General features: G+C 38.3%; 2 protein-coding genes across 4 annotated transcripts in view; one reads left to right on the top strand and one right to left on the bottom strand.

The window, feature by feature from the left end:
* LOC114031398 (synaptotagmin-like protein 3) overlaps positions 1-2,771 on the bottom strand; it is a 95,184-nt gene extending 92,413 nt beyond the window's left edge. For all 3 annotated transcript variants that reach the window (XM_027846458.1, XM_027846460.1, XM_027846459.1), the window contains exon 1: positions 2,559-2,771. The gene's annotated coding sequence lies outside the window, so the exon portion shown is untranslated. The remainder of the gene's footprint in view (positions 1-2,558) is intronic.
* A 13,247-nt stretch (positions 2,772-16,018) lies between these two features.
* LOC114031477 (dynein light chain Tctex-type 1) overlaps positions 16,019-23,222 on the top strand; it is a 16,772-nt gene continuing 9,568 nt past the window's right edge. Inside the window, exons 1-2 of the mRNA XM_027846560.1 lie at positions 16,019-16,099; positions 19,735-19,776. Coding sequence (XP_027702361.1) covers positions 16,073-16,099; positions 19,735-19,776 — 69 coding nt within the window. The 5' untranslated portion in view covers positions 16,019-16,072. The remainder of the gene's footprint in view (positions 16,100-19,734; positions 19,777-23,222) is intronic.

The following is a 23,222-nucleotide window of genomic DNA, read 5'->3' as shown; positions in this document are numbered from 1 at the left end:
CCCTATTCTTTTCATCCAATGGATCTATTACATGTGAAAAGCTAGTCATCAGACTGAAGGAAAAGAAAGTGTGACACAGAAAGTTAGAAAATAACTACATTGAAATTGAGAAAGAACAAACTGGAGCAGAAATGTATAAATAATTACAGTTTACTGCTGCCCAGGCCTTTGAGGGAAATTACAATGTACTCTCAAAGAACACAAACCCACAACCTCAAGTCCACTCACAGGACAGATCATTTCAGAGAAATGGCCACCCACTCCTTAAGATGGTTGTTTACCACAATCACTTCTGTGAGAATCTTTGCTGTTGGAGAGCACAATCATACCACTTACTTACAGTTTCAGAGCTCTGTGGAAATTTTGAATGACTAAATTGGCCTTTACATTTTACCAGTAATTGATATGCATCATCTTTGGCTTTCTATAAATTTTGTTAATGGAGTCCTTGAATGTTCAACCAGCTAAGCCAGAAGAAAATAACCAGTTAAAAACTCTTTTCTTTGAAATCCCATAACCCCAAAGTTCCAAACCCAACTAGGATAAAATATCTCTCTTCAAACTTAAATACTAAAAAAGGGATTTTTTTTTTCCATTCCAGGTGAAGTTTTCCAAAGACAACACATCACAAATACACATACAACTACGCCCTGTATTTGTATCCTGATTAGTGTGGTAGGGCATAGATGACAATTGTGCATAGGAGACTAAGAAGGACTAGTCAGGTGATTAGGAGGAAACCAGTATTAGGAGAGAGGAGAATTATAAAATCCAAAGGAGGAGAAAATATCTAGAAATTATACCTCTAGAGTTTTAAATAACTTCATGGAGGTTTTAGTTTGGGTAACATGATATGATTAGGGGACATTTTGAAAAGACATTTGTTTCCTAAGACACTCACACCCTTTCTCATTCAACTAAGCATATTGCTGTTTGAGAATCAGAAAAAAACTGAGGAGATAGAAGACAAAATGCCCTTAGAGCGGCGAAAACATATAGATTTCCATGTGTTTACTTATGATCTGTAATTTTAGCTTAAAAATAAACAAATTTGATGGGAAAGTTTCTACAAGTAAAGTTAGTTGCAAATGTGTCTATAGTTTTCCATAGGTCTAGGGAAGTAATTGAAGAATTTTTTCAAGACAGTTTCTAACTTTTATCTCCAAATTATTTATTTCAGTTCAGATGTACAATTGCATTAGTGAAAGCAACACAATTGCACCATCACAGATCAGCAAATCATCTATAACTTAGACAGGGGTGGGGAACCTGCAGCCTTGAGGCCACATGTGGTCCTCTAGGTCCTCAAGTACAGCCCTTTGACTAAATCCAAACTTTACAGAACAAATCCTTTAATTAAAGGATTTGTTTTGTAAAACCTGGACTCAGTCAAAAGGCCACACCTGAGGACCTAGAAGGCCACGTGTGGCCTTGAGGCAGCAGGTTCCCACCCCTTAGAGGAGCTTAAAGAATAATCTGGAGCCAACCCAGAGGTTAGGTGACTCACCAAGGGTTAGAGTCAGAACTTGAACCCGGGTTTTCCTGAGGTTGACCCTCTCCTATAACATGATATTTCTCAATTTTTTAAATAAATTTCTAAATTTTAATCTTTTTTTTCCCCATTTTCCTTACTCTTCTTTTTTTTTTCTCTCCCCTATTAAGAAATATGGCAGAGGGGTTGGTGTGTGGAGAGTTATATCAATACTAAAACAAATTTGGAGGTAAATGCCAGTTCTTTGATAATTAAAAAAAAAATCTCTGGTCCTTAAAATTGTGTATTCTCATAGGTTTGAGAGGTTAAGTGACTTGCCCATCACACTAGTGATAACAAAGATAGTTAGGGTTTGAATCATATGTGTGTGTGTGTGTGTATGTGTGTGTGTGTTACACACACACACACATATAATCCTGGGCATTTATAAAGCCTCTAGGAGAGAAGTATATAATGAAGTTGACTGATTCCTGAATATTCAATAATGAAATCCATCAAGGCCTAGAAACCAAAGAAGTACACAATAACATTGTGTTAACACCTTTTTCACCTACAGCTACACTTAATTTTATAAGTATGTACTTCAGAAGAACATAGATCTGCAAGGAACCTCAGAAGTCATGAAATCCATTTACATCCATTCTAGGATGGGAAAGCTGAGCCCTATACAGATCAAGTAACTTGCTCAAGATCACAAAGGTACTAAAAGGTCAAATGTGGGACTTGAATCCAGGTTTGCTAACTCCAGAGCCAATGCACTTTCCACTCTACCAGGGTGCCGTCACCAATATCACTTCTTCCATGTCATTTTAACTCTCCTTTTTCCATTTTATTTTTTACTTTGTAAGATAAAATATAAGGACATTTTTAGGATTCAAGCCCAGTTCTTGCGAGTCCAAATCTAGCCATCTTTTCAGGACATCACTTTATCTCCCACCTACCCTACTATATATTCAAGTCCCCAGCTTATATTGCCTCCCCTTTTGCCAGCTCAGCAATCTGGAAGATTTTAAGAAACAGCCTCTACCAGAAAGTTTTTATATTAAACTGAAAATGCCTGTCCTACCTTTTGATGTACCTTAGGAGTGGAGCCCAGGGTAGCATACCCTGGAGATGAGGAAGTCTCTCTTGCTTTTTGGTTTGAGAAACTGACTGTGTTCTCTTTCCTTCCTGTTGGGTCCAAAGCAGGAGTAGCAGTTCTGTGAACTACAGACTTCTAGCTCATGGGAGCTGTGACTACTGTGGCTATCTTTGTCGATGATGAGCACTCTATGTGGAATAGTTTCTGCTACCACAAGAACAAAGCAAAGACCAGTAACCACACCAAGAAGTGTCTGCCTATTTTTAAAAAGTCAGGCGGGAGGAAGTACACGGCTGATGTGAGCAAAATATTTTACTACTCTCAAGGAAATCCCAACCAAGCTCAGAGGTTGCAAATATTCAGATCTTCTCATATTAATGATGTTTCATGCTTCACCACCAGTCGTTAACCTGGTGTGGCAGAAAGCACCATAGATTTGGGTTAGAAGGCCTGGATTTGAATCCAGTCATTACAAGTTGTGTAGCCTTGGACAAATCCCTTAACCTCTCTGGTCTTTAGTTTCCTCATCTTCAGAATGAAGGAGTTAGAGGAGAGGAGCTCCAAGGTCTCTTTTACCTGTAAATCTTTCATCCTTTGGGTCATACTTTTCAAAGGACTTCTTTGGTAACATAAATTTTATTTATATTTAATTTCATATAAATTTTATCATAATCTCAAATAAGTTTGCAAATATAAATTCTATAGAGTTTAATCTTAAGGCAACTGCCTTAAGACTGTGATTTTAAGACCTTTTTGTGTCATTTAGAGATGTTTCCTCATCTGTAAATGAGATTGATCTAGATCAGGAGTGGGAACCTTCGGCCTCAAGGCCACATGTGGCCTTCTAGGTCCTTGGGTGTGGCCTTTTGACAGAGTCCAAGTTTTACAGAACAAATCCTATTATTAAGGGGATTTGTTCTGTGAAGTTTGGATTCAAAGGGTGGCACTTGAGGACTGCAGGCTCCATACCCATGGACTAGATAATCTCTAAGGTCCCTTCCAGTTCAAAAATTCTAAAATCTATGATCTAAGACTTTGAGGAGGTAAAGGTGAACTAAAGTTTAGAATGACCAAAGGGCTTCAAATTTTGGGACCGAGAGGCAGATTGAAGCATTGAGAGTCAAACAGGAAAGATTGGAAAGAGAATAAATCAGGGGTGTGGAGTAATCTAGGGGACAGGCACTAAACTGGAAAATTTGTAAGAATGGATTTCAAGGGATACTTAGGGAGGATAAAACTTAACTAACCATATTCAGTTTTGACTAACTACAGGGTTTATTAATAATGCACAAAACCACTCTTGGTATGCACACACATTCAAAGAGATGTGCTAATATCTTTTACCATCATATAGGTCTCAATCTTTATTCTAGTTCTGAAAAATGAAGCAGTACACATCATAGATCAAAGAAAATGGCCCTGCCCAGAAACTACAGGCTAATTCTGAATTGCCTACTAGGACTGGCATGGTCTCATACCTAGAGATATTGGATCCCTTTACAAACATACGAATCAGTCAAGCAAGTCAGTAAACATTTATTAAGCACACACTATGTGGTAGGCACTGTTCTAAGCCCTGGGGATACATGAAGAGGCGAAAGATAGTCCTTACCCTCAATAGACTCACAATCTAGTGGGGGTGACAATAAGCAAACAAATATGTACAAACTATATACAGGATAAATGGGAAATAATTAAAAGAGAGAAGGCACTAGAATTAAGAGGGGTTGAGAAAGGTTTCCTGGAGAAAATAGGATTTTAGTTGGCACTTTAAGGAAGCCTCAGAAGCCATTAGGTGGAGATAAAGAGGAAGAGCATTCCAGGCATGGGGACAACCAGAGAATATGCCTAGAGTTGAGAGATGAAGTGTCTCCATGGAATAGCAAAGAGTACATAGCAGGGAGTAAGGTATAAGAAGACTAGAAAGTGGACCGGGGCAAGGTTATAAAAAGGCTTTGAACACCAGAGGATTTTGTATTTGATACTGGAGGTGATACAGAGCTACTGGGGTTTATTGATTTTCTTTTTGCATCTATGTCACTCTGCATGGTGCTTTGCACATAGTAAGCACTTAATGTTTTATTCATTCACTTATTCATTTATTCATTCAGTGTTGTACCTTTTGTCAAATATTTGTTTCATTTTGTTGACATTGCTTTGTAAAATTTAATACAATTCCATAGACTATTCCATTTATGTACTAGCAGACACCAGGAAAGGCAAGAGAGGAAATTCTATTTACCCAAACCTAGAATGAAACTGTCTTTGTATTTCAAGCACAGTCATGCATACCTAAGCTCCCCATAACCTGGCACAGAGTCTTGCACATAGTAGGTATTTAATAATTGTTGAATTGAGTTGAATCAAAAAGTGGTGAAGGATCACAGATTATAACCAGAAGAAAAATACTATCTGGCACTATTTATCATTAGGTCTTATTAATATAATTAGATTGGCACTACTCCTTAATAGAAAATAGCTTCAAATATTAGAAACAGGCTCTTGAATCATGTTTTATTTAATTAAAGTGAACATAAATATAGAAGCAGGTAGTGGCAGAGTTTAAGGGCAGTCTCTTACCCTGTAAAATCATCACTCATGGATAAATTATAGGGAAAGAGTTTTAGGGAGGGAGCAATATGTATACTGGCAAAGCCCCCCCCCCCAATATTCTGCTTGGATCACAAAATGTATTCCATACTTCTAGAGGCATGATTCACTTTAGGTTATTGATTTCTCTCTGCTACCAATGCTCCTGCTTATTATTTGACCTGGCTAAGGAATAGTATTACAGATGCAAAAGTGTTCATAATGACCAGGAGGAAATCACTCACGCTGCTATCGCTTTGTGGAATCTGTCTGGTTTCTATACAGACTTGCCCATTCCTCCAAATCTTTATCGGTGCCATTAACATTAACTATACAATGAGGCCACTTTATGCTCTTTACATAAAATGGCAAGGAAGGGTAGCAACAAAAGGACAGAGAGTAAAGGGGAGGGGGTTTCGTTTCCAGATATAGGCAATCGGGGTGAATGCTTCTAGTGGCACAAGAAGCTTGTTGCTTTTTCTCCCTTCTCCTCTCAGGGGAGAAACCAAAGAAAAACTCCAAAAGAATGGGGTGGTTGCTTCCCTTCCCAATTCATGATCACTAGAAGAGGAAATTATTTAGGGGGTCATCTTGGGTCATCTCACTCACAAGGTCAGCATCAGTCCAGTAATACCTCTATTATCCTTCGCTGCCATGACAGTAATAGCCACTAGTCTCAGTCTCTCTCCGAAGGGGAACGGTGGGGAATAGAATATCAAAGGTGATGCCCAGCCACGTGATCCCAAAATGTGAAGTAAATTCCAATTTCCATACTCCCAACTTGGCTCAACTCCTTCTAGCAACTTTCTTTCCTAAAAAACAGTCAAAAATCAAAAATTCAGAAGCCGTCTCCCCTATAAGCCCTGTTGCCATGCTGTCATTAGCTGGCAGATTCTAAAGTAGCATCTTTATTGCAACATGGGTTATATTAATAAATCATTAAAACCAAGTAGTAACCAAAATATGTTTCAAAATGTATACATTCAGAAAAAATATTTTGGACCATGTACAGTATTTAAGCTAGAAAAAAAATCTTAAGAGATCATATAGTGCAACACCCTTGTTATACAGATAAAGAAACAGATCCTGAGAAATGATGGGACTTACAAAGGTCACACAAATGGTAGAAGTAGCAGAGTCAGGATTTGGATCCACATCCTCATAAAAGATAAAAAATAATTCCATGAATAGTCTATATTTATGCAATCTCTATTTTTTTTAACATCCCCTTCCTCCCTATTTAGATTTCTCCATTTGTACTTATAAAACTTGTATTATAGTTATTTATTTATCTTATCTTCCTTGAGAGTGGATATTGTATCTCATTTCATCTTACTTTATCTCTAGGACCCAGTATGGTCTATCCAGGGCTTCTTAAACTTTTTCCACTGGGGACCACTTTGCATGTTTCCATTGCATGGCCTGAGGGCATGCACAGTGTAAAATATGCATGCTTTGTGTTTAGAACTAAGGCTGCAATGAAGTTGCAATGCACCACCAGCAAGCACCACCAGAAAATTACAGGTTTGATTTTTAATTAATTTTTGGTCATTGCATGTTCAGAAGCCTTTTACTGTTGCCAAATGGTCATGACCCACAGTTTAAGAAGTGTTGATATACAAATAGTAGGAACTTAATATTTTTGCTGAATTCAATTCAATCACTCAATAATTATTTATTATGTACCTACAATGTGCTGGGTGCTTGGATAAAAATTCAAATGTGAGGATAGTCCTTGACTTCAAGTTTATCTCCTATTAGGGGAATACATTATGTTCACAGATAAGTAAATACAGGATATAAATAAAATAAATATCCAGTGATTTTATGAGGAATTAACAATTGCAGCAGGTGGCACTTGAGCTGAACCTTCAAGGAAATTTGGTATTACAAGAGGCAAATGATATAGTAAGAAGAGTATTAACAGGGGCCCTACTTAACTGTAAAACTCCTTGCTACTCTAGGTTCAATATATGTGAAGATGATTTGGGATTACCATAATTACACAAATGGGGCTGAAGGACTCATTTAGGGCATTCTATACCTAATCCACAAAGCAGGAACCAGAAATCAAATAAATAAGACATTTAATTAAGACAGAATTGCAAAGTAATAAGAAAAAGCAAGTAATGAAAACATTTTCAGTCTCTCAAACATGAAGGGGAACAATCTCTTACAGTGGAGAATTGCTTCACAGGAAATTTACAGTACTAGGGAAGGAAAAGTCACATCATACTCGAAACAGTTCTTGCTTTTCTGACTGCAAGCAACTAGCAATGTCCAACTGCTTTTCATATCCACCCCTCATAGATCCCTGGGTGTGATCCCAGAGATCTTCCTGCTACTTTCACTGTACTCCACTTCTGCGGATGTCATCTCTTGAAGCTCTACTCTGTAGCTATCTTTCCTCTCTACTTCTGAAGCAGCATCTGGAAACTACTCCACTTAGCTGCTGCTACCATCTACTGGAGCTATCTACTGCTGGTACATCTTCTTCAGGAGTACTATTGCTCTTCTCTGAGTCTGTCCTGGACCATTAGTAATACATTCAACTCTTCTGTTAGAAATACCTATACCACACTTTGATGACACACCAAATAGGTACTCAGGTAGATCTCTAGGTCTTCTTTACTAATTTCCCCCTCTCAACAGGGTCCCAGATTCTCACTCCCAGTTGAATAAGGGAAAGTAAATTCCTTTCCCTGCCCCTGAGTGAAGACAATGTGTCCTAGCCCCATATGATCTACAATCCCTGTTGAGTCTTCCTTAAGCTGCAGATAAATAAATGAATGCAACATGTTTCATTTGGTCTTTACACTCTCATCATAGCCCTGGCCATACAAATTTGCCAGATATTTCAATAATATTCAAGTAAGTACTTAATTTTACTGAAGGAGAAGGGAGGAAGGAGAATTAAGTTTTAGAATGGAAAGTTATGTAGTCCAAGGAGAGAAAGATTTTACCTGGGGTAGGATCATCTATGTCTTATAATTTTTATATAATTAAAAAGCTGGTTGATAAAAACTTTTTTTTTACTCTGTATAGTATACAAAATGAGACAGGATGTTTGGCATTCATAAAAGGAGAAGTGTTAACAAAACAAGTTGGCTCACATCAGTTTTATTCTCCTCATGCTGAATGTGAAACCCAACTGAGACTAAAAGGGTCATCCTTTAATACCAGACCCTACTTCCAAAGAAAATGTATTCAGAAAACTTGGCCCAGACCTAATCAAGCAGTCGAGAAAGGTACTTTTATGTAGGAGCTGCCAACCTAAAGCTTTCTCTAAAATTAAAAAATAAACCTAAGTTTCACTCCATTGACTTATAGTGCAGAAACTAAACATTATTTTAAAATATGGTGAAATATCAATGATTTATGAGCTGCCAGAGAGTCAGTGTGTTTTACACTCTGGTGCTTCTCAAAGACACTTCCTTGGAGAATTGTGTGAGTTGGTCAACTACTTGCTGTAAATGGCAGTGAGTGCACTGCCAAATGTTATAATTATTTTAAATTACTTTGCCATATAGACTGCACATTGATTGGACAAGATAAAGCAGTGTATCACCATGACCTATTTCTGACTGAGTAAGACAGTCAGTCTCATTTAAGGCTGAAAAATTCAAAAGCTCCATTTTAGGAATCAGTTTAAAGAAATCTTGTAGGGAGAACAAAAAAAAGTGATAAATATATTCAACAAAAAAATCAAAATATATCCATAATACCAATTGAAAAGAGGCGACCTGATGTAGAATATAAACTGCCTTTCATATAGTAGGCATTTAATAAACATTGGTATAATTCAATTCGATTGAATACAGTGCCAGGTTTAGAGACAGGAAGCAATAAGTTTTTCTTTTTTTTTGCTAGTGTTTATATATGTATAGCACTTTAAGGTTTACAAAATAATTTACAAATATTATCTCATTTTATTCTCACAACAACCTTAGAAGGTAGATGCTATTATTATACCCATTTTATGGATGAGGAAACTAAGTCAAACAAAAGTTAAATGACTTGTCCAGAGTTGCATAGCTAATTGTCTGAGGCCAGATTTGAACACAGGTGTTCCTAAATCCAGGTCCAATGTACTATCCACTGTACCACCTACCTCAAATATTCAGTAGTTGGGAGGTCCTGTGCCAGTCATTTAAATTTGTTGTGCATATGGCTTTATCTATTAAATCCTCAATGGGATGTTCTTCAACTAGGAGGAACTAGAAAATTCACCTCCCACCTTGGTGCCTTTGTGTGGATGCCCCCCATGCCTAGAATTCTCTCCCTCTTCACCTCCACTTCCTAGAGTACCTCTCTTCCTTCAAGAGGCACCTTATACACAAAGCCTTTCCTGGTCCCCCCAATTGCTTCCCTAACTATTTTGTATTTATTTTGTATCTACTCTGTACATGTTTATTCTATATTTACTTATACAGGTACATGTTGTCTCACTTGATAGAATGTAAACTCCTTGATAGTAAGGAATATTCTTTATATTTGTATCCTATATCCTCAGAGCCTAGCATATTGCCTGACACAGTAGATTGTTAATGAATTATTGATTGACTGCTACTGAGAAAATCACAGATCCTGCACACATTTGCATAATGACCTAAAAGTATTATTAATTCATTTTGCAACAACAAATTCAAAAAACATTTATTAAGTGTTAACCTATTCTATCCATAGCACTGTCCTATGAGAGAATATACAGGGTTTAGATAGGATGTGTTTTCTGTTGTAATGGAAGTTACAGTCTGATAAGTAGATAATATAATTATAATATAATACAAATTATAAAATAAAGTTTCAGTTACAATATAAAATACTACACTGGTCAATAAGTGAATTAATTGACAGCCTATATCTGTAATGCTATCACCCACTTATTTCTCTGCAAGTGTATATGTAAAAGGAAACAAGTGGTACACAATTCTGGTTACTGAAGTAGTGACAGAGAAAATTTAAAGTTTAAAATTAGAATAGAGGAAGAAAATTGCCACTCTGGACATTACCAGAACATTCAGTCAGTCAATACACATTTAAGCACCTATCACGTGCCAGGCACTGTATTTCTAGTAAGTATTTCTAGCGCAGAGGCAGCCCTTATAAAGATCATTTTTAATTTGAACTCAGCAGCTACACTTGTGAAAAAATGATAAATACTAGTCAAATATCTTTCTTCTTCTCATGGATCTACAATCTGAACATTGTGGACATTCTATTGGTACAAAGACCATTCATATATGCTTCTCATCTTAAGCATTTTTTAATCTATGTCCTTCAGTGAATCTTTTATAGAAAATTCAACCAATATGATAAGGTCTTCAACTAGATCTTTTATTATTTAGTATATCAGTGCAACAGTCATATGAGCAGTCCATACGTTTTACCTTGCTGTCCCTGCACCTTTCTGGTAATACATATATTTGACAATGTCAGAAATCAAAGATGATAAGCTTACCGAAAAGAAGACTTAGTGGGGACACTATAGCTATGTGTGAAATGCTGTTAGGGTGGGGAAAGGATTAGATCAGTTCTCATAGGTTCCAGAGAGTAAGACTATAATTAATAGGTGGAAATTGTGGAGTGGCAGATTTAGGTATAACATAAGGAAAAATTTTCAAGCAGAGCCTGGATGGTCATATGTCTGTAACAGTCTTGGTCAGATAGGGGTTGGACCAGATGGTCTCTGAGGTTGCTGCCAACTCTGAGTTTCCGTTACGGTGCATTTTTCATGCCAGTTCTCACGGACAAGCCGCATCCATGGAGACAGCACAGAATCATAGGCTCTCAGAGATGGGAAGGACCTTAGAGGAAACCTAGTCTAGCCCATAGCTGAAAAAGAATCCGTTCTGCAAACACAGAGGGCCTTCAGGCCCTTGCATGAAGACCTCCAGGAAGGGAAGTCATCCTGTCGGGGAAGCCCATTCCACATTTGGGTGGCTTTACTTCTTGGGAATTTTTTTTTTTTACTTATATCAAATCTAGGTTTGTTTCTTTGCAATTTCCATTCATTGCTTCCAGGTCTGCAATCTGGCACCAGTCAGAGCAAGTCTATTTTTTCTTCCATGTAACAGCCCTTCAAATACTAACACAGTCATAATCCATTCCCCAACTCCCAAGTCTTTTCTAGCTGTAACATGTTTGGTTTCTTCAAACAATCTCCACAATTCATGATCTTGAGACCCTTCACTGTTCTTCACTTAAGAAAACAAACACGAAATTAGTTTAGAATTGCCTGTTCTTGATGAAGCCATGCTATCTTTTCTCTAGATGTCCACACCATTCCTTTGAAAATACATTCTAAAATTTTTACCAAGAATTAAAGTCAATCTCACTAGTCCATAATTTTCAGATCCTATTATCTTCCTTCTTTAGAAAATCAACATTTGCACTTCTCTAATCCCATTGTACCTCTCCTAATAAAACATAAAATATAAAACATGGTATTTTATTCCATGAGTCTATCACTTCTCTGTCAGATGGTGAGTAATATGCTTCCTCATCAATCCTCTGGAGAGTAATCATTGTTCATGGCATTGATCAAAGTTCTTGAGTTTTTTTCAAAGTTCTTTTTTTTTTTTTTTTACAATGTTGTTACTGTATTGTGGAAAATGTGGTTGGGGATGTTGCTTCTGCATATCACTCAATCAGGGAGTGAATGCCTATGTGACAACATTGGAGTCAGTTTAAACTGGGAAGGAATAGCTAGCTTTCATTCCCACAAAAATGTAATCTAGGGGCTAGGTGGAAGTTGAACAAAGGAAGCCATAAAGTAGAATTGGTGAGTGAAAAGACTAAACAGCGAAAACAGGTTCTGAGGTTAGATAAAGATAAACGTATCTGTATCCCAAGCAAAAAGGGTGTGAGCATACCCAAAAAAGGGCAAAAGTAAATAAGGGCTAGGGTCCCCAAATTGTGGAAAGCGGGAGATGTAAATGGGGCGGAAACTCACTTGGGAAAATTAGGTGCTTCGAATAGGCTGTAACCTCTATAGTACCCAACCAAAGGGGGAAACGGGAGGGAAATTCAAATGGGGAATAGGGAATAAAAAGGTGTGTATTTGTTGACACATGTGGGACATCCGGCCTTCCCAGGCCATTAATAAAACTTCTTCCTGGTTCAACAATGGCTTCATGGAATTTGTGGTAAAGCTAACAATATAAATTGGTCTCCTCGAACACTGCACACAGTAACAGCAATATTTTAACAATAATCAATACAATGGTCCATGACAATTCCTAAGAACTAATGATGAGAAATGCTATCTACCTCCAGAGAGAGAACTCTGAGTGCAGATTAAAGAATATGTTTTTTCCACTTTCTTTATCTTGCTTCCCCTATCCCAACATGGCTAGTAAGGAAATATGTTTTACATGACTTCATATGTAAAATAGGAATCATATTTCTTTCCTTCCCCAGTGAGTGGGGGGGGGGAGAGGTGGAGGGAGAGAACTTTGAATGGAAAATAAAATTTTTAAAATTTATTTTTAAAAAATTGTTCACCTGGTTCTGCTCACTTAACTCTGAATCAATACATATAAACCTTTCTAGATTTCTCTGAATCTCTTTTGTTACTTCTTTCAGAGCAATAATATTCTGTACACTATAATTTTTTCAGCCATTCATAAATTGATGGGTAACCCTTTGTTTCCAGTTCTTTGTTACCCCAAAAAAGTCATTATAAATATTACATATTATCTATGGTTCTTTTTCCTCATTCTTTGATCTCCTTAGGGTATAGGCACACTTGTCTCTTAAAAATCTAAGTCATTTGTTTAGTTCCCTGTGCATTAGTCTTCATAGATAACTGCCCCTTTTCTTCCTCATCCTTCTTGACTTCTCTATGGCCTTTGACACTGCCAATTACCCTCTCCTCCTTGACATTCTCTTCTCTCTAGATTTTTGCCAAACTGTTCTCTCCTGGTTCTCCTCCTATCTGTTTCAGTCATGTTAACTGGATCCAGGTCCCACTCAATAACCATGAGTATCACCCAAGCCTCTCTCCTGGGTCTTCTCTTCTCCCTCAGTACCAGATGTCAAACTTGCAAAATGCCCAAGTGGGGACTGAACTAGATTAAAATTTAATTAGGAAATGTTTAACAAAATATATAAAAATACGATAAAACAATGTTAATTTGTTTTTAAGTCACTATATGGCCCACAGGGATCCATTTCTATTTGATTTTGATAAAATTCTTTATATTATTTCAGTTGGTGATATCATCACCCCATGGATTCAACTATCATTTCTGTGGAGAAGATTATCATATTTGTCCAGTCCTGAACTCTCTCCAGACCTACAGCTTTGCATCAACTGCCTATAGGACATCTTGAACTGCATGTCTCGTAGACATCTGAGTTTAACATGTCTGAAACTAAAAGCTGAACTCATTATCTTTCCCTACAAACTGTCCCCTCTTCCTAACTGCTCTCTCACTGTCACCACTATCCTCCCAATCACCTGGGCTCCCAAACTAGGTGTCATCCCCAGCTCCTTTTTTCTCACCCTCTCATTCAAACAATCGCCAAGTCCTGCCATTTCTGCTTTTGTAACATCTCCAGTATGCACTGCCTCCCCCCATTTCTCTCCTCTGATACTGCCTCCACCCTGATGCCTCATGTCTAGAATACTAGTCACGAGTTGGTCTCCCTGACTTGTCTCTCTCATTTCCAATCTATCTTCCACTCAGCTGTCAAACTGTTCTTAAAGTGCAGGTCTAACCACGTTACTATTTCTGTTTGATCAACTCCAGTGACTCCCTATTGCCTGCAGGACCAAATATAAAACCCTCTGTTCGTCTTCTAAAGCCCCCCCCCCAAACCTAGTCCCTTCCTATCTTTTCAGTTTTCGTATGCTTTACATACTATTCCCCCCACCCCATACTCTGGGATCCAGTAACACTGATCTCCTTGATGTCCCTTACACCAACACTCCGTTTCCTCACTCCAGACATTTTCACTGGCTGTTCTCTGTGCCTAGAACTCCCTCTGTCCTCACTTTTGTCTCCTAGCTTCCCTGGCTTCGATAAAGTCTCAGCTAATGTCCCACCTTCTGTAAAAAGCCTTTTCTGATCCCTCTTAATGCTTGTGCCTTCTTCCCTCTGTTGATTATCTCTAATTTATTCCATTTATACTTTGTACATAGTTGTTTTGTTTGCATAGTATCTCCTCCATTCCAGCGTAAGCTCCTTGAGAACAGGAACTCTTTTTCCTTTCTTTTGTATTTCCAGAGATTAGCACAGTGCTTGGCACATAATAAGTGCTTAAAAACAAATGAGTTTGGGGCAGCTAGGTGGCACAGTGGATAGAGCTCTGGCCTTGGAGGATCTGAGTTCAAATCTGGCCTCAGACACTTAACATTTACTGTGTGACCCTGGGCAAGTCACTTCACCCCAATTGCCTCACCAAAAAGAAAAAATAAATACATTGAATGACTGATCATAATTTTTTATCAATACATTTTTCTTCAAGATTTGCAACCCCTAACCCTGTCCTTTGTCCTCATTGTGACCTTTATTCCCTGAATCCCTCTGTTCTTTCCAGCCTATTCCACCTACACTGACTTCGTTCTCCTCTACTCCCTATCAAGACCCCTTGGTGAACCAACTCTATACATTACTCCATTCTTGAATCCCTTGCTCCCTTGGCCTATCATTGATCACACCCTGCCTTTAAGCCAATTCTGGATTACTCCATCATTTTCATTTGATCCTATTCATGGGGATGAACAGAATTAGAGAAAATCATAAAACCAGGCTGATTGCATACACAACAAATTTGTGTTATCTCATTTCAACTGGTCCCTCACTGCAGTAAGACAAAAATTCTGTTCTCTAATCAGTTTTCTATTCCACTTCTCACAGCAGCTATCCCAAACATTCTCATCTTTCTTCAAGCTTCCCAAAGCAAGTTTCTCAGCTAAGGAATTCACATCATACTTCATTGAAAACATTGAGACCATTTGCCAAGAATGTCCCCATCTTCCTTTCTCCTCATCTTTCACCATTCAAAAATCTTCCTCCAGTCTTCTTCACACTGATCTCAGATAAAGAAGTGAGTCTTCTCATTGACAAAATTAATCCCTCCACTTGCATCCTGTCCGGATCCCTTTGCTACTTCTCCAGCAGATTGCCCTCAACATCATCCCTTTTATCTCTCTGATCTTCAGTCTCTCCCTCTATTGACCCCATTCCCTTGAAGTATCACCAGAGTCTAACACAATGCTTGCCATGTAGCAGGCTATTAGTAAATGCTCGTTGGTTGGTCAACAGCGTTCCAGTCTCTTTACTGGAGGCTGCTTATATTGAAAAAAGACTAAACTTTCTCTCACCAGCACTCCCACTGCACTTCGCTTTGCATGCAACACCTGTTAAATAAATGCTTGCTAAGCAAAGAGTGAATGAGCTCGCTGTCCTTAGATGCATTCATCCCTCCAAGCCCAGACAGACCCAGGGCCTGTCAGAGGATGCCATGAGCCTCAGGCATCTCTCCCCCGCAGCTCACTACCCCGGGGGAAGGTAAATGGCCCCGCCCTTCTGGTCCTGGTGTTTTGTTGTAGCTACTCCAAGGCAACCTGGCAACTCGGGGAAGACGTTCCCAAGGGATCCATCAACTCTCCCTGTCCTCAGCCTAGTCCACCCACCCCGGGCAACTCAGGGAAGAGGAGAGCATCTGCTGGGAAGAGCGCGCCTGCGCCTGACGCCTGAGCCCGGAAACTGACAGGTGAGTTTGAAAGTTCAGGCATCACAAAGCTCTCCGGCCCACAATGCCACGCGGGGCGGGGCTGGGTCTCCGGGACGGGGCGGGGCCTCCGCGGCGGGGCGGGGTCTGGGAGAGCGGCGTTCAGAATGCATTGCGCAGGCGCGGTGGGTAGTACTCGCGCGGACAGCGGCGGCTTAGCAGGGAAGATGGACGATTTCCAGGCTTCCGAGGAGGTGAGGGGTCCCGGGTCCGGGGCGGGTCAGCATCCGCGGAGGGGAGATGACAGGCGGGGGTGAGGGGGAAGGGGAAAGGAGGGGCGGCGGTGGGCCTTGAAGGCTGGGGCGGGGGGCGCAGTCGCCTGCTTCTCCTTTGTCCCTGACCGGACGGACCCCGGCGGCCTCCGCCCCTCTAACCCCCCCCCGCTTCTGACCGGCTGACCCCCGAGAGCGTGGAACTGGGGGCCGGGGCCCCGCCCCCACCCCCAGCGGCAGCTCGGGGAACCCTCGGGCTGCTGGAGACGTTGGGGGCGCTGGGGGGAGGATGCCCCCTCCCCACCTACCTTCCCTATTCAGAGAGAGGCTTGCTTGGGAAGCCTTAATCCGCCGTACTCCTAATGGTTATAATAATAGTTTAAACACTGGTTTAAAAAAATTGTCTTTTGTTTTTACATCTCCCTACCCTAGCGAGCCGTCCCTTGCAACCAAGATTATTAAAACAAAACAAAGCAAACAAACAGAAAAGGCAGGTCAGCAAAACCAATCCATACATCTTAGGTATTTGACCGTATTTACAAATATGCGCTGCGTATTTTAAAAGAAGCCGGCTTTATCTGTTGAAGGCTGAAAACGGGAAGGTGAACCGAGTAAGCTCCGATTTCCCGGGAAGCCTTGCATCATGATTATTGGTGCACTTTCCATTCTGCAGAAGAGAAAGAAGTAGCATATGCGGGGGACTCGCCCACCTCTACCAGTATTTAATGTGCCTTAACCATCCATCTAGATCCATTGATCTGCTTTAAGTAAATGAGTAGAAGGGAAGAAATTATTCCTTTAATTCAGGAATGCTGAATCTTACTCCCTACACCTTTTCCCCAATACTTTTATTTTTAGGGGCGTGGTACCACAAAGCACCTGTCAGCTGTATTGGTCTTAAAGTAGACTAATAATTATTCCTTCAAGACAGCTTTTTTTTTTTTTTTAACTGATAATACTCTGTTTTCAGGCATGTGGTAGCCCAAAGCACCTGTCAGTCTGCTGTATTGGTCTTACTGTAGACAAACGACTTATTCCTGCACAACAAATGATCCCTACTTTCTTAAGATAGCTGTGGATTTGCCTGCACAATGCAAAAATGCTTCATGTGAAGGGCTTCCTTTGTCTTCCGTCCTGTGGGGTACATCTAGGATTGGCCAGTAGATTTTTGTATTTCATTCATTTTTTTGACTTTGAAAACAGCATGGTCTTTTATTGCTTCTCCCCCAAAATACAGGAGGATTAATTTGCATAACAAGATACCGATCTTTTACGGTGTTCTTTTGCAGTGGGTTTGCTGCAATGTATAACCATTTAGTGTAATAGTAGATCTTTACTGTGTGGCAGTTACTCATGCTAACATCAAATTACTTTGTTTTGCTTAAAATTCAAACAAAAGGATGTTCTATTGAAATTTATAGGTGAATTTTTAAAAAGTGCTTACCACCTTTTTTCATTTAAAAGACAGTTTGAAAAATTTGGGTTTTCATAATTAAGATTGAATAGTCTAATTTTCTACCTGTGCAACATATTTCTTAATACTAATATTAATGATAGTTAAAAGAATATTTGTGAAACTGTCTAACAAACCAAGGAAAACCTTTGGTATGCAGTCATAATCTTGGGAGAATGGCATGGTACAATATGAATAATGAGTGTAATTTTTTGAAAACTTCATTTTTCCCCTCGATTTTCACCCAATAGTGTGATCTTTTACAATTGCACTTTCATGTTATGCATATTTGTAGTAGAAATTATCCAAGTAAGTTTAAGGAAGGCCTGGGTTTAAGTAATGTTTCTGATACATAGTAGTTGTGGGATCTTGGGCAAGTCATTTGACTTCTCAATGCTCTTTGTAACTCCCTTAGACTATAAGTTGCAAAGAAGTGCCAATCTTCAATGGTTGAGGAAGAGTTCCATTTTGAAGTTCCCTGTACCAGTAAAATCACAGTTTCCGTCCTATCCTTTATCCTACCCTTACCCCCTTAAAAGTTCTTTTTAAAGCCTCTTTCACATTCCACTCTGTTGAAATTTGTACAAGTGGCTTTACTTTTTCTTTCTTCCTTTTTTTTTGGGTTCAGATTTCATTAAAGCTGTTCCTCAAGGGTCATTTAGACTTCCTGGAGCAATAAAAATGTTTCGTTATGTGGTCCTTTCCATTAACAAGATGGTTTGTTTCTAATAAATTGTTTCCTGTGAATACTAGAAGTCAGGTAAATATGCAGTCAGTTCTTATCTGCCAGTGAAGAGTGCATTGGTAAACAAAACAAAAAACCATCTCCCCAGTGTAACTTCTGAGAGGCAAGTAATTTTGTTGGACCAAGGCTGGTAATGATAGCTGGGTTGTGGACAGCAACTATTACTTAAAGGATACACAGTAAGGAATTGACTATTATCTAGTTGTTGCAAATTTTCCTATTGATGATGATAAGTAGTAAATCTTAACTTATTGTGTTTCTGTGGGTTATGTTCATTAGAGTAAAACTTTAAGTTAGCACCTGATAACCAAGTGCTGCCTCTTTTTAAGGTATGTGGGTAGATCACAGGAAGCAACTGCTTGGAAGCTTATTTAAACTAGTAACAGTATCAAGAAGGTAATACTGGAAACCCATCTAAAAAATTAAACCTGATGGTTTCTGACCTCTTGGATTGGTTTTTCTTTTTATAAGAGTATTGAATTTGGAGTTAGAAGACCTGGGTTTATATTCTGGCTCTGTCATTTATGTAATATTAGGCAAGTCATTTAACCTCACCTTTAAAATGAGAGTTTTGGATTAGATGACCTTTAAGGTCCCTTCTACCTCTTACGTCTGTGATAGGATCATAGAATCCTGTTATATTTGCATTTAGGGAATGGGTCATATGGAAAAATATTAACTACTAAAGTTCTGCTCCAGTACCTTCCTGTGGAATGAAGGTAACTCTGGTTCTCAGAGGCTGGGTGCTAGCAGTCCTTAAGCTGTGACAGGTCCAACAAGCTGGAAAAGCTTTTAGTATGGACCCTAGCTAAGTTTGGAGAGGCTCATCAACAGTTTGGCACAGGGTGATAACTTTTTTGACCACAACATCTTTTCAAAGACCATCTACTAAAGCAGCTGGTTGAATTCAGCATCTATGAGTGAGTCCCATACTGATAAAATCATAGTGTCTTAATATAAAAACTTCTAATACTTTTCATTTTCAAAAAAAGATTGCTTAAACCTAGCAAGTCAAAATTTACTCAGTTCACAGTGGCCTTTAAAATGCTAGGCTAGGTAACTTTAAAAGTTTTTGTTTTTATAATTAAACCATATAATTATAGATATAGTCTAGTTTACAGTAAAATCTGACAGTCTTCAGGTTTTGTTGTATAATTAAAAACAAAAACAAAACAACTTGAATGGAAGTTCTGCCACTAATAGTGGGGCCTTGAGAAAATCATTTCAACTTTGAATTTTTCCTCCATCTGTAAAATGGGGATGGAAGAGAGGAAGAGGTTGGCCCAGATTTCCCTAAGATCCCTTCCATTTCTAAAAATTCTGTAATCATTATCTAACCTTGTATTAAGTGGGAAAACTTGCATAAAATGGAATTGAATCTTTTACATAGGTTTAATTTTACTTTTTTTTTCTTGCCAGACTTCTTTTGTGGTTGATGAAGTGAGTAACATTGTAAAAGAGGTAAGACATAAGCAAGGAGTTTCTAAATTTTTGATTAATAGTTGGTAAAGTAGCAGTGTTGGTGGTTTAACATTTTGTATTAAGAAAGAATATTTCACAAACTTGTTTGAAGTTGTTTCCAGTGGTACTATATATGTTAGTTGTGACCTTCAAAACTTATTTTTTTTAACATGGATTTCTAAATTATGTGTGGTGTTTACCCCACACATAGGATGTAAATTTTGTATTTAAAGATGATAGAGTTAAGGTGTTTTTATTGACTATAGGTTTGACCTTAAGTGCCATAGATGGGAAATTTCATATGTACTAATAGTAAGTAAATTTGTTTTTTAAAAAAAGCTTCCTGTAATATAGAAACAAATGTGCTGTCAGCAGCACCTAATTTGAGGGTTAAAAGTAGATGGTAAATTTAATGAATAAAAGATAATAAATTTCATGATTAACTTGTCATCCTTACCTCCTAATTTTTCAGAACTGACTTTCTAGTTTCTGGCTTATTCATTTCCTTGTGCCACTATTTGTTAGTATTTTTACTAAAAGATGGTGAGGTTAGGAGAAAAAAGAGGTCATGAAAATGAAAACTAGTCCTAATTGTTCAATTTCATATGAGGTTTGTTTAAAGTAATTGCAAATTACTTTACTTTTTACTTTTTTGCTTTTCTGTTCTTTTGTCTATCGCCACACATAATTTAGAATTAATTCTAACATATAAATAATGGGTAAAGTAATGGCATACTAGAACTTTAAGAAGTCACATAAGACACACCTTGAAAAGGCAAATTCTTTTTTCCTTAATGGTTAAAGTTGCCATATGTTAGCATTGAAAATCAGATATTTTCATGTTGCCATAACAATTTATTGTTTTTCTAAATATATCTAGACTAAGAGACCAATTTTTACAATTACTACGCTAACGTTAATGAAAGCAAATCTAAAAGGCAGCTGAGTTGTGACTAATTAGGACTGACCAATATCAGTTCTGGAGAACACATCACCCTCCCAGCTCTTTTGGAGAAGGAGGAGACTACAGGTTGTAAATGTTACGCCACATGGTCACTATGTTGGTGTTGGTTTTATGTAGTTGTTTTTCTTTGTTATGGAAATTTCAATGTGGTGAGTAATATGTGGGGAAATGACTGTTGTGTAAAAAAAAAGGCATTAACAAAATTATATAAATGCCATATCAAAGTGAAATAACACACACACTTAGAAGTGGGTATTATGCTATAAACAGGAATTGTGCTGAATGAGATTTATTAAAAAGGCAGGCATGCCCCAGCTTGTCTACTGTATTGCATTGGTTTTTGGTAACTAAACAACAGGCAAAGTTTAAAAAAAGGATATATGTTCTATATCAGTGGTGTCAAACTGAAATACAAACAGATCTTAGTGATTGCATATTGGCTTAGAAAACCACCAATTATTATTGACCAGGTTGAATTGCAATTCTACTTATTTTATTAAACATTTCTGGTTCCCAAGTTTGACACCTCTCTTCTAGATCGGTGTAGAAGGGGCTGATTAACAGTAAATCTGTGCCAGTTAGTGCATTAAAAAACTAATTTTAAGTAATCAGAATCTTGAACTCTATAACAACTTCAGCAGTAACTCTAGTCTTTTGTTGCTTGTTACCATATCACAGGCCTTAGACTAGTCTTTTATCTTTAGGAATGGACCTGCTTGCACTCAAATTATTTTCTTTTTTCTTTTTTTTTTTAACTTTGGTGATTTTTATTCATTTTTTTGTTTTCAACATTTACTTCCACAAGATTTGAGTTCCAAATTTTCACCCCATCTCGCCCCTCCCCCCACCCCAAGATGGCATGCATTCTGAATACCTCTTCCCCTAATCTGCCTTCCCTTCTATCTCTCCCCCCCTTTTCTTATCAAATTATTTTCAATCTCAGAAACTCCAAAACTGTGTTACTTTAATCCTTGAAAGTATCCATCTCCTCTGTTTCTTGGCTAGTTGGATACAACTGTAGAGACTCTTGTGGACAAATGAATGAATGAAAAATAAAACATTACCTAAAGCACTTATTATTTTCTGGCCACTGTACTAAGCATTTGGTATATAAATAAATTCAAGGAAGCAAAACTGTCCCTGCCCTTGAAATGTTTATTTTCTAATGGGGGAAGACAACAAATAAGGAGGGACCAGAAGGTTGGGGGGTATGGTGTATGTGTGAGGTGGATGATTCATGGCAGCATGGTTTGGAAATGATCTAGAAGTGATGTGGAGGCCTGGTTCTGGGCAAGATAAGGGAAAAGCTCAGAGTCCAGAGTCCAAGGGGCAAAGGATGAGGGATGTAAATTAGGTTGAGGTCTTAAGTTTTAGCGGACCTTTTAAGAGCAAAGTGTATTAGGGTATGTTCTGGCCATCAGACCTCATCCCATTACCTCCATGCTCAACCTAAATTTTGGAACTTGGTTCTTAAACATGGCAGCTTGAAAATGGACAGTGTCAGTCTATTCACATACAGATTTAAGTGTAAAATTGTGATAAAATGGCCAGACAGCACAGTTTGGCTCATCTGCATATTTTTCAGGTCAGATTAATCTTTGCTAGTTTTTTGCATATACTTGTATTAGGATACAAGCTAATCCATTCCTAAATCATAGCACTTTTCCTTTAGTAAATATTTAATAAGTGTTTGAACTTAGGTCCTCCAGTTTAATCTTTGTCATTAAATTTTAGATGAATATTGTAGCCAGTTCAGCTCTTTATTGTACACCCAGTGTAAAGTGTAAGTAGGAGAGGCATTGTGAACATCATGGATAGCAGACTAGCCTTGGAGTAAGAAGAGACTTTGTTCAAGTCCTCTCTCTGATATGTCTTGACTCTGTGACTCTGGACAAATAGAAACCTGTCTCTTAGTGCCTCAGTCACTCTCTGAGATTCAAAGTTACAGATGAGTTGCTGGTCTACATTGGTGGAGAGTGTTTAGAGTATTTAGAAAGAGTATAGTCTTCACATTCTGGGAGTAGTGGAAATCATAGACATGGACCCAAGGTGTAGATACATACATAACACAATAGAAGCAACTTGGTATAGTAGGAAAAACACTTGATTTCAATAGAGCCAGAACTGATTTAAAGTTTGGACTTTGCCACTTATAGTGCACATACAGGATCTTACAACCCACCTCACTTTTCTGAACTCTAAGATAGGATAATAGTAGCCATGCCAATTTCTTTATTCGGTTGTAGAAAGGTTCAAATGACATTAGGTATGTACTTAGTTGTGTTTGTCTTTATATACCCAGCATCTAGCACGCTGCCTGTAGATATTAATAAATGCATATTTAAATGAAAGAATGTGTTTGCGTCCAAACAAATCTAATCAAAAAAGCTTTAAACCAGTAAGGTGGAGGGAGAAAAGTGAGTGCCCCACTCTTAACACACACACACACACACACACACACACACACACACACACACACACA

The sequence above is a fragment of the Vombatus ursinus genome, unplaced genomic scaffold, assembly GCF_900497805.2.
Source record: "Vombatus ursinus unplaced genomic scaffold, bare-nosed wombat genome assembly UNPS02015175.1, whole genome shotgun sequence".
Lineage (NCBI taxonomy): Eukaryota > Metazoa > Chordata > Mammalia > Diprotodontia > Vombatidae > Vombatus > Vombatus ursinus.
The sequence above is the reverse complement of the archived record's forward strand: the minus strand, read 5'-3'. Positions and strand labels throughout refer to the sequence as shown.